The sequence below is a fragment of the Spermophilus citellus genome, assembly GCF_964194105.1.
Source record: "Spermophilus citellus genome assembly, chromosome: 12".
In the NCBI taxonomy this organism is placed as follows: Eukaryota; Metazoa; Chordata; class Mammalia; order Rodentia; family Sciuridae; genus Spermophilus; species Spermophilus citellus.
The window spans coordinates 122,338,678-122,354,608 of NC_138198.1; the positions used below are offsets into that span (position 1 = coordinate 122,338,678).

Consider the following 15,931-nt stretch of genomic DNA (forward strand, 5'->3'; position numbering starts at 1 on the left):
AAGGAGGAACTCTGTGGCTACAGGAGACTAAATGAAAAGGGACTTGTCTGCAGCTCTCAGCTAGGGCACTGACTTCGATCAGCTTGGTGTCCAGGCACGACTGTTTTCACATAGGGCAAGCTGTAGTTCCCAAAACCACCGACTGTGAAGAGCAGAGGGTCAAATCTTAAGACTCAGCTGTGACACATCACATACCCTTTCCAAGTCTTGTGCATACTATTGTACTTTTTGGAAAAGGTGCATTTTTCTTAAATACAAAACCAAAATTATATCAGCTTTTGGCCCCACAAAATTTGAACAACCTACACGCCTTCTTCCTGAAATCCATGCCAGTCATTCAACAGCAACACTAACCACCCCTGGCCAGTAAATGTCCTAACCACATAGACCTTTACACAAGTGTCAGAAAGGGACAGGCTAATATTTTGAACCTTATAGGGGAGACATGTGTGGCCTGATATACTGGGATTGATATTTTGCAAATTGTACAGGGGCCCTTAAAAACAAAAGCATGTCATTAGATTCCAGGAACTAGGAGAGGAAGAGCAGTTTCATTTAAAACCTGAGGATTAAACGAGTTAATACGAAGTGTTTAAAAAGAACCACCTACTGTGTACTAAGAAACTGAAACCAATTAACTATTTTTACATTGTGCTGTTGGTGCTGTTTTCAGTCTCTTGGTATTTTATTACAGGCAGCAGATGAACTTTGATCAAACAACTTGAAGAAGGACAACAACAACAACAAAAAACCAGAAATGTAAAATGATGTTAACAGAAGCTGCTGTACTGTAGTGTCAGGAAAACAGAGGACAAACACCTGAGCCTGCAGAGGACGCTAAGGCTGGAACAGAACACTTTCCTTGACTCGAGATCTGAGACACACAAAAAGGAGCATAAGAAAGGTTAAACATATTAACATAAGAAGCACAACAGCAGCCACAGAAATAAGGCACAATAAAATCATGAAGTAGCTCTGTGGAGCAAACACAGGACATAGCACACAGATCTACGAGAGTGGAGCTAAGGTTTGACCCTATTTATCAAACAGAAAAAAAATTTAAAAATATATTAAATAATATGTATCACTCAGAACTTGAGAGGTGGTGATGGGCTGGCTGGAGGGTCCCAGAGGCTGATGAGAGAGAGACCTGGAGCTCTGGGGACACCGGGCTAGAGATAGATGGGGGAGAGAAGCAACAGGTAAAGATAGACCCTTAGATTAGACTCGTTTTCAAGGACCCCCAACCTATAAGCATCACTTCCCGTGTATCCTCTGACTGCTTCCCAAGTTAATTGCCAGGGAAAAATGTGACATTTACTCTTCTGCACTCCTCAGCTTCTGTCCACCCGTGGCCTGCCTTTAGCACATTTCAGTGTGTGAGCTCCACATCCACCCTCTGTTCCAACCCAGGGCTGCTCTCTTCCAAGCCGCTCCTGACCCACTCCTGATCCTCAGGGACTGGATGGCACTCCCTCCCTACACAGACTCACATGTATCAGTCCTCAGCCCTAAAGCCACTGTGTTTGCCTTAATTCCTCCCTAAAGACTCCATCTCCAAAGTCAGTCCCACAGGTGGGACCCCATTCCAACAGGACTGGTGGCTCTCTGAGAGGCCTCTCCCTCCCCTTTCCCCTGGATCTGTTAGAGAAAAGGCCTTAGAGCACCAAGTGGCACCCTACAGGCTAGGAAGAGACACTCACCAGAAAACCAACCCCACCAGGACAGCATGAGAAACAATTTCTGTTAAACTGGAATTTTGTTATAACAGCCCAAACCAAGATTTAATCACTTTTTAAAAACCATCTATAAAGTTAATTTTTGCTAAGCTATATGATAATTACTATAGTCCAGAAAGCATTACATCTATGTTTATAGCCAACTTATCACAGATATTAGACAGATATTAGGATAAAATTTATGGCAGGAAAGAAATATAACATTTGGTTTTGTGTACCACATAAACCACCAGCACCATAGGCATTGTGCACTACATGCTCAACATGTAATTATTGCAGTAAATTAGAACTGCAAAAATTCTATGTCTGTAATCAAATCAGATCCTATTAATAGATTGTGGTATGTGTGTGTATGTGTGTATGCACACATGTGTGTTGACAAAATGGTCTCCACACCAAGAAGTCATGAGCAAATGCCAAGCTTAATTTTCTAAAAGTACTCCACTATGAATCCTTTCATTCTGTGTCACATAGGCATGTAACTGAAAATCTGCCGTGACCTGCACAACAACAAAGGATCTTGAGTAGGGGCAGCTTGAGACAGAGAAACACACAAGGCAGGGGCCAGATGGGACACTGTCCTCTGATGGGGGAAGAATGACCCAGAACTAGTTCAGCATGTCTATTATATAGGGTCTCACGACCAGGAAGCCAAACTATAGAAGTTCTTCAAATTGTTTAAGGCCTGCGAGTTGTCAAAAGGCTTCTTTGTGCAATAAAAGTTAGTGTTAGGAACACCATGCGGCTGTTCTGGTGTATCCAGAAAACCCAGTGTTGTGCTGGAAGTTCTAATATCTGCTGGCATCAGAGCCAGTGTCAAGGCTGTTCACATAGCCCGCCTTTGGCAAGGAATGTTTCCCAGGCTGGGCTTTTGCGAACACGGCAGGATCAGCTGATGACTGGGGCTTATTCCATCTCCACAGAAAGTCTGTATGGTTTTCTGGATACTAAAAACAAACATCCAGCTGTATACAAACGTCACTCTCTTCCTCAACTACATTTATGGGATCCCAAAATGACAGAAGCAGAGTATGATCTCATCAATAAGATGACTCTCACCCTGTGTCAGAGTTGAAATGAACACACTGGCCAACTCATGAGTGTGGCTCTGTCTTTAAAGCTATGATCTCATCAGTAGAGCAGCAAGGGCACTTAATTCCCTAGCATGTTGACCCAGTGTGTCTATTATTCACAACACCATATGTAATCAAATGAACAATAAGTAAACATAAGAGTCTCCAAAATATGTTAATTATGCTCCTGGAAAAAGTTAATGGCTTACATTGGGTGCTTCAATACACTGGATACTGTACCTTCACAATAATTGTATTTCGTTGGTACTAGCACCTGGTTTAAGATGAGACAGCTAAGATAGGAACAGCAACCTGAAGGCTGAGGCAGGAGGAGCTCAAGTTCAAAGGCAGCTTCAGCAATTTAGCAAGATCCTCAGCAATTTAGTGAGAATGTCTCAAAACAAGAAAAGCACCCCTGGGTTCAATCCCAATACCAAAAAAAAATATAAAATAAAGAGAAAAAAGAGACAGCTAAAGTTCAGAGAATTATACTTAAATTTCCCAAGTAAATACATATACTATAGTACGTAATGTATAACTATCATACATTATATATCATAAAAATACAAATAACAATACTAATATAATCTATTATATAACCTATGCTGTTAGAGAAGAAAGCAGACCTAAAGACTGCTCTATTATAACATTTTGACTTAATTTTTAAAACATTTTTAAATTTAAGTATTACAAAGAAATTAGCTAGACATGGTGGTACATGCTTGAGCCCAGGAGTTCAAGGCCAGCCTTGGTAATAGAGCAAGACCTTGTCTCAAAAGGAAGAACAAATTAAAAATTATAAAGAAATTAAAGAAAATGTGTATACCTAAGTATGTAAGGTAATGGATATGTTACCTTGATGTTGTCATTCCATAGGTATACATTTATCAAAAATTATGTCTTGTCTCATCTATGTATATACCTTAATTTGATGATTTTAAAATGTAAATAAAATTTTAAAAAGTAATTGGAGAAAAATTATCATTTGAAAACATAAGTTACTATAAGCTGTTATTTAATTCCAAAATAAAAAGTGCAATGAAAACTCACAGTCTGAAGTGCATCGATTCCCTAGTAGTTAAGCCTCTTAGCTCAGGTGGACTCATCTCATTTCTCATATGTATAGGTATTTCCACACAAAGACTAAACTGGATTTCACATATCTTTAAACTTAACATTATATTGAATTTCATTTCCTTCTAAGTAACGTGCAGTATGAGCTTGTGTGTCAAATTATGAAATTCAATGTTAAATATTTTTATTTCCAGATAATGAGATTTTTTTTTAAAAAAAATGACATTTTGGCATACTACATTATGTTTTATGACATTTTACAGATAACTAGAAAAAAAAATGTAAGACTGCTGTTTAATCTCCCTAAACTTCAAGTTCTTTTTTTTAATGCTCAAATTTAAGAAATTGCCTAAGCTTGTGCTTCACAAATTTGGTTAACTATTTTAAGATAAATATTTCACATATTAGACATTTACTAGGGCTAAAAACCAGCACTTTAAGAAATGGACTGAGGGTTTGCCTACCAATTAAAATTTATTGCACTGAATTTAATGACAAAGTTGAGATGTAATTAGCCAGGAGCATAGAGCTATGAAAGAAACCGGTCAATAACCACCCCCTCCCTCCTCCTCCTCCTCCCACTTGGGCTACTCTGTGATCTCACCCTCCTAACTGGCCTCTTCCCACACTTTCCTGCTTATCATGCAGGACCCACATCCATTAAATTCCTCCATACATCGTCCAAACCTTTCAGTCCTTCCTCTAATCACTCCTTTCTGACCACCCCCTCTTCATAGGCTGCCAGCCACCTGGATGATGGAAAAGCTCTCCTGCCTACAGTACCTGCCATATCTGTCTCCTTCGACCAACAGAGAAACCTTTAGAGCCACATGCAGCTCTTACAAGTCTGACAATTCATAAATATTCAATTTGTCAACCTAGATGTAACTCATGGTACTCTAAAACCCTGGGAATGGGGCTGGGGATGTGGCTCAAGTGGTAGCACACTCGCCTGGCATGCGTGCGGCCCGGGTTCGATCCTCAGCACCACATACAAAGATGTTGTGTCCGCCAAAAACTAAAAAATAAATATTTTAAAAAATAATAAAAAAAAATAAAACCCTGGGAATGCAGAGGCAGCAGAAGGGCACCCTTCCAGGGACAAGCAGACAGCAGTTACCACCTGACCCATCCAACTCTTCACCAGGGAGGGAAGTCCTGCTCTGGTCAGCTGAGTGCACCCCACTGCCCCTACTCCTGCAGTGTCTCATATCCCTCTCGAGGCCCACTATCCTTCAGTTCATCCCAACACTGCAGCAGTCTTCCCCCTAAAATACCTCTATACAACCATGACTCACTCTTGGGCTCTGGAAGTCCATGCTTCCTGGGCACCTAGAGAATTCAGTTCAAATTGTTAAAGTAGATGTTCAAGCCTCCCCCATCATTGTGCCACAAGTTATCCGAGAAACCATTTCCACTGTTTCTTGTACAAGGGATCTCCATGCTTATGAACTGCATTTTTAGCAAATGCTAAAAAGTGTTGATATTTTTCCAGGCCCTCCAAATTTCACTGTCTCCAATAACCTCCATCCTTACCTAAACGTACCTTTCCTTCCTACCAAAGCCGGTTTCCACATATCCCATGAAGATTATGACTGCACATTTTAGTGATACTACCTGATTTGTCCACTTGCTCATGTCACCTTTTTTTTTTTTTTTTTACATATTTGTTGTCTATACTCGATAAGCTTATAACTTAGTAAGAGAGAGTATACTCAATACATTTATATGAATTGGGATGAAAAAATTAAGATGATTCAGTCGTATATATAATAAAGGAATTTGGGGGAATAGATCAAAATAATCACTTGTCACCAAACCAATATATATTCAGGGACTTCTTTGTTAATGAAAGTTGTTAAATAGCAGAGATTTAAAAAAATGAATAAGAACTGGACTTTGTTCTCAAGGGAATAACAATGTATTCTTAATAACATACATGAATATAAATAATTACTCTTCAAAAAGTACAAATTTTAAGATGCTACATAGCAAAAATTAGTACTGTACCTTGTATTTTACTCTAACCTTTAGTATACATATCAAAATCTTTATTAGTGGCAGCTGTTCCCTCGAGATGCAAGGAATCAGAAACAACATTTGAATAAAAGAGAAAGGAAACTAGAAATCCTCCCGAGACACGCCTTCATGAGACCATCCTTGTATACTGGTAGACACTGCCAGGTGCTCAGAAGAATTTTAAATCTAAAGTATCAGCAAAATATACACATCAACAAATTCAGTTGCTTTAGACTTCATTTTTACTTAATACAACCTAATTAATACAATATCCTTAGACTCCACTCTCAAGATATAAGTACCCCAAGACTTGCTAACGGCAAGATCCTGCAGCTCCTTCACTGTCTAACTTACCTCCTTCCTCACCAGACCCCATAGCTAGGAGAACTGTGATATCTAAGGAGGTGGTGTAATATTGCTGGGGGGTTGAGCACTAGTCCTGAAACATTAGCTCCTGTCATGAAACTATTGCCCAAATGCAGTCAGTGAAACATTTTTGAAGGCAAGCTATGGTCCTTCAGACAGGCAGGTGGACAGCGGAGGTACAGGACAAAAGAGAGGTGTCTTTCTCCATCAAGGAAGGAGGGAGACATTTGAGACGTCAGAGTCACAGGTTTACCTGTGTGTGCTACTTTTCCTCATCTCATGGTTCATATTCCCACTCTTGACCCATCTGAGAGCCCTGCAATGGTGGGCAAGCATTGGCACTGTTCACAGGATCCATTGGTCCCTGAGCCAGAGGTTCAAACATAACCTGCCTGTAGCTGTGTGAGTTAAAATTCAGTTCTGAAGCCCATGGAAGATTTCTGATTTTCTTTCTGTTACATGATTTGGGAAACTTAAAAATCTGTTGCCTTTTCTTCCTGGGGCCAGCAGAAGCAGCCAGCCACATTCCAACTGCTGTAATATCATCATTACCATCACAAATAAGTGCTATAGCTACATTATTTCTCCCTGTGTTGCCCTCATCTCCTACCATCAGCAGTGACAATGTAATCATAATATGACCACATGACACTTGGTAATATTGTCTCATTTTTCTTAGCAAATAAGTTAACTATATACTAAAGCTCATCCTATTCCAATTCTAAAACCCCAGTTTGAGGTTTCCGCCCCATCTGCTCATAGCCTTAGTCCCCATTATTCTATGCCTCAGGGTTTCTATAGGAAGTGAACATCAGCAGAAAACCAGCGATTAACAGGAGTTTAATGTGGTAACTAAAATCAACACAGTGTTGAGAAAGTAGAGAAACCCTAAGGTAAAGCCTGTGGGAGGCCCCCCATGTGAGAAGCTGCTGCCCAGGGTACCATGCCCACATAGAAGAGCCGTTGATTGACTTTAGTGGCAGTCTCGAGGGCCATCTGACAGGAGTTTCAATATCTGGCTTGGAAATAAGGCTGCTATGGTGAAAAACATCCTGATACTTCTTTCCCAATCTACTGCCTGGCTAGCAATAAAGGCTATAGAACAGGAAGCTTTTCCTTAGGAAATTAAAAGAATTCTCGAAATATTTTGTTGCTACATAGGCTTGCATTTCATTAGATAAAATAAATGTTGCTCTTGGAAGTAAAAGCACTTGATTAACAAAAGACCCCTGGAGCTTTCAACTTTATTTCACCCACACTTTAAAATATTAAAGATAGAGCATTAAATAAACATGAGGAGGTGAGATTTAAATATTAACTTGCAGACAACCAAGAGCTGTGCTGAAAGGGGAATCAGACTGAATGTCAAGGGACTGCGCAGGGAGACCTTGGTTCACATTCTATATTTTACCTCAAGACAATATCTTCCTCAAATAGGTAGGAGCTACTGTTGCTCCTACTGAAAATACAAGAAGCAAAGGATTTTCAATTAAAATGTGTAGCTCTTAATTTCTTCGCTTCCTTTTTTAGTATATCATCTTACTAGCCTAAGGTAGAATAAATAATTACCCAGTGTCATTTATTATCAAAAAATGTGCCCATGAATTGAACTAGAAGTATTGTAGCTTGAATTCGAACCATGGAGTTAAGAACAGCTTAGAGCAGTTTTGTTCTAGTTTGTTATTGTATACTCTGCGAATTAAAGAGAATCATGGATCACAATATTTTGTGTCTTTGTGACTTGAAATAATGGGAGGGAACTATTAGTGATGTCAGTTTAAGACTTTAAAAAAATCCTCTGAAAATTCAACTGAAACACTGTCAGTTGAAGTCATTTGAATCTAGTGGTATTTCTATATCACTAATAATATTCAACTTTAACAGGATATTTGCACATCCCTTGCTTACAGTGCAGGCAGGTTACAATCTTTCTTGTAATCATAGAAAATTCATGAATTAAAAAAATTAAGAACTCATCTGCTCTTTTAGGAGACAAAAAGAAATACAACTACCTAATGGTTCAGAAGATGTTATATCTGAAAGTTTATTCTAACAAATTTAACAAATTGGGCGTGGGGATACTACCCTTTCCCATTCAAGTAAAAGTCTATAATGGTATTGTTCATGTCAGTATGAAATTGCTGTGTGCAGCTCAAAATAATTACTCAATGGCAATTATCGTGTGTTCATGGCATCAATGAATTAGACAAGAGTTTTTATAGACGCGGCCTTATCAGAACTCACCAGAACAGAAGGAGGAAGCCTTTAGGTTCTGAAATCTTCATTTCACCATGATTACTATTTCAGGACTTGAGCTCAGCTCTGAAGAGAAGGAATGGAAACACTCTACCCTCCCTGGAAAAAAGCCCAGGGTGAGAGAGGAGTCAAACTCGTAAATGAAAAACCTCATGGACACAGGAGCTGTGCTACCAATTTGGGTGCTATGAATACAGAGACACTTCATTCAGTTGTGAGTGAAAAGAGATGTCCACAGAAAAAGCATTTGAGATGAGAATAGAAATACAGAAAAGAAAACCAGTTATGTAAAAGACGGGCATGTCAGGCACAGAGGAAACCTCCTTCAGACTCAGTCCCTGGGAGGGCATGACCATGCAGAAATGGTTATGGAGCCTTAGCAATGGCGGAGGAAAGGGAGACAGCGGCCCACGTTGAAGCAGGGTCAGTAGGTAAGAAGAAAGTGAATAAATCAAGAGCCATCAAAATACAGCTTGCAAGACTGCGACTGGTGGGAAGATGGAAAGAAGTTGGGGGGAAGGTTTGTCTAAAATAACTTAAACATGAAAAGAGCAATGCTGCTGACATATGGAACACAAGAAGAGGGGTTGATTGAGGAAAGGACAAGTTTGGGGGCCACATGCTGGGTTTAACTGTGGTGCCACTGGAACATTTAGTTGGAGGCAATCATAGGAAGGAAGACAGATCAACCTGGAGGAAATCATCTGGGGACAGAAGAATAGCAGCCAAACCTGTGGTTTAAAAAAAAAAAAAAAAAAAGGTGTCTGTAAAGTGCAGGGAGAATGAAAACTCAAGTTACAGTAATTAAAGGTCATTAAGTATAGCCATCCATGGAAAACTTGAATCCGATTCTGAGGGTTTACCTCTAATAAATCCAGAAAATAAAGCATGCCATCTCCTAAGCCAATCTCATAGCTAAGGTCCATTAAAATCTATCTAGATTTTTTTTCTTAATACTAAATTTTTGTCTCCGCTGTGTTAGTTAGCGTTTTGTCACTGTGTCCAAACTACCTGACAAGAACAACTTGGAGAAGGAAAGGTCTATTTTGGCTCACCATTTCAGAGGTTTGATCCATGGTGGGCTGACCCATTGCTCTGCACCCGAGATGAACGAAACATCTTGGTGGAAGGGCCCAGTGGAGGAAAGCCACTCAGCTTGAAGTCCCCGAGAAGCAGTGAGGCAGTAAGGGGTCACGGAGAAGATACCTTTCCATGGTAGGCCCTGGGGCCTACCTCCTCCAGCTATGCCCACACCTGCCTTTCACTTCAGAACTATTACTGCATTTACACAGGAGTTCTGGGGACCCCACAGATCCAAACCAACTCCCATCCTTCCTCTAGTGACTCGAGTCATACATATTTAGGCAGCTGGAAGTCAGTGGACAGCTCACCTATACTGTTTATTCTTCATTTATTTCTCCGAGTTTCATTGAGATAGTTTCTTTTGCCGTCTTCAAATTCACTAATCTTTTCTATTCAATGATCGTTCTGCTATTAACACAATACAATGAATTTTTATCTCAGAGTTACATTCTTCTACAGAAGTTCAATTTTGTCCTTTGTTAGACTTTTGATGCTCTACTTAACATGCCAGTCTTTCCTCTAGCTCTTTTATATGTAATCCAATTAAAATAACGTTTAATGTTCTCATCTGCTAATCTTACATCTGTGCTCATTATACATTGTTTCAAATTAATTAAATTTTCTCATACTTTGGTCATATTTTCCACTTCTTTACATGAGCAGTGTTAACATTATGGTTTGGAATTGGAATGTTCCCCCAAAGTTTCATGAGTTGGGGGCTCCGTCCCATTGTACCAATGTTCAGAGGTGAGGCATTTGGGAAGCGATTGGTTTATGAGGACTCTGACCTCATGAATTGATTAATCCATTGGTGAAACTGCAGGAGGTGGAACCTACTTAAAGGAATAGTTCCTTGGTGGCATGCCCTTAGGGACTATAACTTCTCCCCAACCCCTTCTTCACCCTTTCTGCTTTCTGTCTTTGGGGTAGGTGAGCAGATTTTCTCCAACATGGGCCCCTGTCATGAAGTCATGTCCACAGCAATGGGGCCAAGCAGCTGTATACGATTTCTGAAACCTCGAGCCAAAATAGATTTTTCCTCCTTTTAAGATGTTTATGTCAAGGACACTGTCACAGTGACGGAAAGCTGAATGACATACATAGCAATCATTTTTAATATCCTTACCTTGGTGGGTATTGGATATTTTGGGGTCATAGAGCATTCTCAAGATTTCTTCCAGGATGTAGAGTTAGCTTAATCTCAAACAGTTTGATCCTTTAGGGTCTTGCTTTTAAGGTTTGTTAGACTTAACAGTCTATTTTGAAGGGCTAATTATTCATTTGGTTGCCAAATTTAGAAAATAGATATATACTATGCCTAGTTAAATTTGAATTTAAAATAAACAACAAAGAATTCTTTGATAAAAAGATATCTCGCACTGTATTTAGGATAGACACAAATGACAGCAACCCATTTCTACTCGTAGCAGCACTATTTGTAATGGCCATGTGACATCTGGTACATATTTATACTACATATCTATTAGCTATTTTTTTTAAATTCAAATTTAACTGGATATACTATAGTTTATCTGACAACTAAAATTATTCCCTATAATTGAAGCAAGACCTTCAAAGGTGTACGTGTGAGTTATAAAATTTTGCAGTCTGGCTGGTAAGAACAAGCTCTCCTATTTGTGCCTTGTGAATGTTGGGTGCTGCTACTTCTCAAGTTGCTGTGTGGGAGCTCTCTCACCTGCAGGCACCCATCAGCACTCTGCTGAGTGCTCCAGTAAGACTCTCTAAATAGCTCCAGAGGCCCATCTACACTTCTTGGCTCCCTCTGGTACTCCGTTTCACAACCTCCACTTTTATCCCTGGATTCTCAGATCCGTTTTCACAACTCATGGAGTTTTTAGTCTCCCCTGAGGTCCTCCCTTCCTTCAAAAATGCTGGAAACTCTCAAGAGAGGAAGCTAGCCAATGCAGGGTTCTCCTATTTCGGTTCCTGTTCCTCAGGGATTGCTGTACTTTATAGCTTAATATGTAATGACTCTAAAATTCTCATATACTTTGTCCAGTTTTCTTTTCTTGCTTGTTTTTGTTTTGTGGTGCTGGGATTAAACCCGGGACCTCATGCACGCTGGGCAAGAGCTCTACACTGAACTACATACCTAGTCCTCACCAGTGTTTTTGATGTTTTGAGTGATACAGTATATGTCGTTTTGCTACTTCAAATGGGCCAGAATTGCTTAATATAGAGAACACAAGCTATAATAAAAAATGATATGTAAATAAAATGTGTTACATGTAAAATACAAATGAGCCCCTACAGATAAAAAAATAAATGCACAGACAACCAAATATTAGCAAATTGGTAAAATATTTGAACAGACAAAACACACACACAAAAATGTTTAAATGCAGAATAAGCATAGGAAAAACTCTGGATACTATACCTCACCAGGGAAATGAAAGCTAAAACAATCATGAAATCTCTTCCACCACCAGAAAGGCTCAATTTTAAAAGACTGGCAGCATCTGGTGTCATTACAGATATGGAGCAACTGACATTCAGACTTCTAAGGTGAGTATAAGTTAGGAAAGAGTGTAACGTTATCCACTGGTTTGAGCTAGCAAATCAACTACTAGATTAACAAATAAACATCCAAGCACATGAGCACAAGAGACACAAAATAATGTTCACAAAAGCATTATTTGTAATGGTTTAGAATTTGAAAAATCTCAAATAATTTTCCTACCACAAATTGAAGAAATAAGATGCGTTATAGTTGGAAATACATCAGGGCAATAAAAATCAACACACACATTGATACAGAACAAGATGACCAGGCACAGTGGTGCACGCCTGTAATCCCAGTGACTCAAGAGGCTGAGGCAAAGGGATTGCAAGTCTGAGGCCAACCTCAGCAACTCCAGGAGAACCTGTTTCAAAGAAAAAAGGAGGTGGGTGGTAGCTGGTGATGCAGTTCAGTGGAAAAGCAACAGTGGGTTCAATCCCAGTTACAAACAAAAAATAAATTCCCCGCATGATAAGGAGTAGAAGCTAGACAAATAGTCTATATTTAAGCCTGAAAACATAAGAGTTCTATGGATGCATGATTAATTGGTAAAATTATAAAGTAAAGCAATAAAAATGATGGTGATAAATTGGATACCTTCATATGAGAGGGATGAGGTATAGTTGGAAAAGGGAACACAAGGAGTTTCTGATATATGGTAAAACTGTTTTTATAATATGGCAATCTATTGAACTTTATATTATGCACTTTTTTACATGTCTTTATTTCACTAAAAGAATATATGGTTAAAAAAATCTCTTCAGCTCAGAAGGTATGAATCAGTTGTCATTCCATCTGGTGTGTGCCATAATCTCTGTCACAATTGCACCTATGGAGTGAAAAAGATCAATCTCCTCTACCATAACTTAGGTATTCAGAAGAAAACTGGATGTTAAGAAATAAATAATTTTTAAAAATTACATGTTTCCCTTGTTTCCCCTAAGTGAAAACCAAGCGGAAGGAGTGCTCGAGGTCCACTGGCAACGCACATGTCGCATGTTTGCATGCACAGAGAGGTCCAGGGAGCTGCATACCTTCACCTATAAAATGTGTTACATGTAAAATACAAATATTTTACATATAGTCTTTTGCATTCTTTTTATTTTTAAATTAAAAGCAGAGGTTCTGGTCCAACTTGGTGTAGAGGGAAACATTTTTGGAGGAGGACCCACCAGGCTTTTATTTTCAGCTCCATTGTTCATAAATTGTGTGACTTTGGACAAATCACCCAGCATCTGTGAACCAATGGCATTGTTTAAAAAGGGAGACTTGGAGACTGTGTACAGCACCCAACACCCTTGCCTAAAGTCAGCGATTGCTTATGAAATGCTACCTATTGGAACATGGCTTCTGCAGAGGTGACCAAATCATCCCACATCTAAAACATAAGCAGTAGCCACATCAGGTGATCAAGGGGCTGTCCTAAGCCATCCTGTACCCAACCCCAAATTGGTTGATTCTATTACAGTAGATCACAAGAAAAGTGAATTATGGGGGAAACAATGTCAGTCTCTATTTTAGGGCAGCACTACTTGATATTGATAGTAAGGAAGATATCAGACTGGCAGAGATTGACAAGTGCCAATCAGATAGGTTTTAAAACTAATTTTTCATGTAGATTCAATTTATATGTTTATGAATCTTCAGTGACCTATTTGGGACCTGGGAGGCTGAGGGAGAATATAGTGAAGTAGAATGTCTTTTTTTGCTTTGGGAACCTATAACCTAGGTAGGAGACAAAAAATTACTATAAAATAACATTAAGCAATATATATAAAAGTGTTGACACTATTTTAGAGGTTTGGCCCAATGCCAGAAAAACATGTAAAAAATATCTTTATATGAATGATTACTTATAAAAATTTATTTTGGCACATTTTAAAGTATATCATTAAAGTGTGACTTGGTTGGAGAACACACCACAGTGCTTTGCCCAGGGTGGATGTTTAATAAATCCATGATGACATTTGCCCCAGGCAACTTATACAAGTCTAGGTCTGCATACAAGCATCTTAGTTGTAGTAAACTGTCCTCCTGACACCATTCTAAGAGTGAAGCATGCAATTAGATCCACCTGTTTCATTACTGCAGAGGCAGGAATTCCAGTTCACAATTATTCCTTCTCAACCTTAAATAAACTTACCATCAAGAATCCAAAAAAAAACCATGACTGAGTTTCCAAATATGTCTACCTTAAGCAACTGAAATTGAACAATAAACATACTCCCCAGATCTCCTATTATGTTTCCTTCCTCAGTCAGTTATATAGAAATGTGGGGGAAAAAAGATTATTTAAAACTGTACTAATACAGGGAAATGAATAAGAACTATATATTGCTTATACTCCAACAGTTCATTAACTTTGAGTTAACCCCCAAACTCAATATCAGCTGAAATTAGTTATGCTCTCATTAGTGAAATAATTACAGAGAAAAATCTACAAGTTTAACAAATGTTTTGTTTTGCAAGAAAAGATGTTAAGTACACACACACACACACACACACACACACACACACACAGACATGTATAAAATAGGGAGTAGAGAAAAATTGAGTACCCCAATTCAAATATCTAAAATTTGACTTCCTTAATAAGAGTCTTATAGCACAAGAATTAAAACCAAAAATCAATAAATGGGATGGATTCAAACTAAAAAGTTCCTTCTCAGCAAAAGAAACAATCTGTGAGGTGAATAGAGAGCCTACTAATTGGAAGCACATTTGTACCCCTCACACAGAGCACTAATCTCTAGGGTATATAAAGAACTCAAAAAGCTATAAACACCAAAAAAATAATAATAATAACCCAATAAATAAGTGGACCAAGGAACTGAACAGAAGATGACATGGAATCAATCAACAAATATATGAAAAAAATGTTCATCATCACTAGCAATTAGAGAAATGCAAATCAAAACTACCCTAAGATTTTCTCACTCCAGTCAGAATGGCAGCTATTATGAAGACAAACAACAAAAAGTCTTTGCAAGGATGTGGGGAAAAAGGCACACTCCACACTGCTGGTGGCACTGCAAATTGTTGCAGCCAATATGAAAAACAATATAGAGATCCTTGAAAATTTTGGAATGGAACCAGCATTTGACCCAGCTATCCCTCTCCATTTAAAATTCAGAATCCTCCAAAATTCAAAACATTTTGTGCACCAATTTATACAACAGGTAGAAAATTTCACACTTAACCTCAAGTGACAGGTTTAGTAAACAATAAGCAGAATGCACTGAGTTTATTCAGTGTTCCCAGAGGGTAAAATACCCTCCCCCAGCCCCCTTCTGCTGTGATGCATGTTTTCATGCACATCCACACCCCACGGGTGGCCAAGACAGTGACTTGTTTTCAGAGGGTTCAATGTACACAAACAGTTCTCATTATGCACAAAATTATTTAAAATTGTATAAAACTGTTCAGGCAATGTGTATAAGGTATACATGATACAAATCCTGTGTTTAGACATGAATCCCATCCTCAAATTATCTCACTTTATGTATATGTGTATTTATATTTACATATATTACATATATATTTACATGTAATTAAATGTATATATGTGTACATATTCTTCTCAGATTTTGGACTATTTAAATATCTAAAATCAGACTTCTGGTTTGAAGCATTTTGGATACAGGGTATTTAACCTGTGTGGGAAGCCACTCCTGAGCTATTTAGTATTTTCACTTGGCCTTGAGCCAAGGAGAGTTTGGTCTGGCACTGCACAGTGTTTTGTGGCACCTCCCACTTAATGGATTACACAAAGCATGGGACTTCAGTCTGCAGTGGGCTAG

General features: G+C 38.7%; 1 protein-coding gene and 1 long non-coding RNA gene across 8 annotated transcripts in view; one reads left to right on the forward strand and one right to left on the reverse strand.

Annotated features, from left to right (window-relative positions):
* The window catches only part of LOC308631591 (uncharacterized protein), an 89,638-nt gene extending 77,510 nt beyond the window's left edge, over positions 1–12,128 (reverse strand). For 2 of the 7 annotated variants that reach the window (XR_014018277.1, XM_081262950.1), the window contains exons 1-2: positions 12,009–12,128; positions 10,737–10,810 (exon numbers count right to left, since the gene is read on the reverse strand). Coding sequence is in view for 2 of the 7 variants with exons in the window: in XM_081262950.1 (XP_081119076.1) it covers positions 10,737–10,766 (30 nt within the window). In the remaining 5 variants the exon portion in view is untranslated. Of the gene's footprint in view, positions 1–8,515; positions 8,627–10,736; positions 10,811–12,008 lie in introns of all 7 variants that reach the window. The other 5 variants (XR_014018279.1, XR_014018276.1, XR_014018280.1 and 2 more) reach the window with 5 other exon arrangements.
* On the forward strand, positions 8,640–15,834 carry LOC308631593. Its single transcript, XR_014018281.1, has 3 exons — positions 8,640–8,814; positions 12,065–12,136; positions 13,076–15,834. It is a non-coding gene; the product is annotated as an uncharacterized lncRNA (long non-coding RNA).
* Positions 15,835–15,931: the final 97 nt, after the last annotated feature.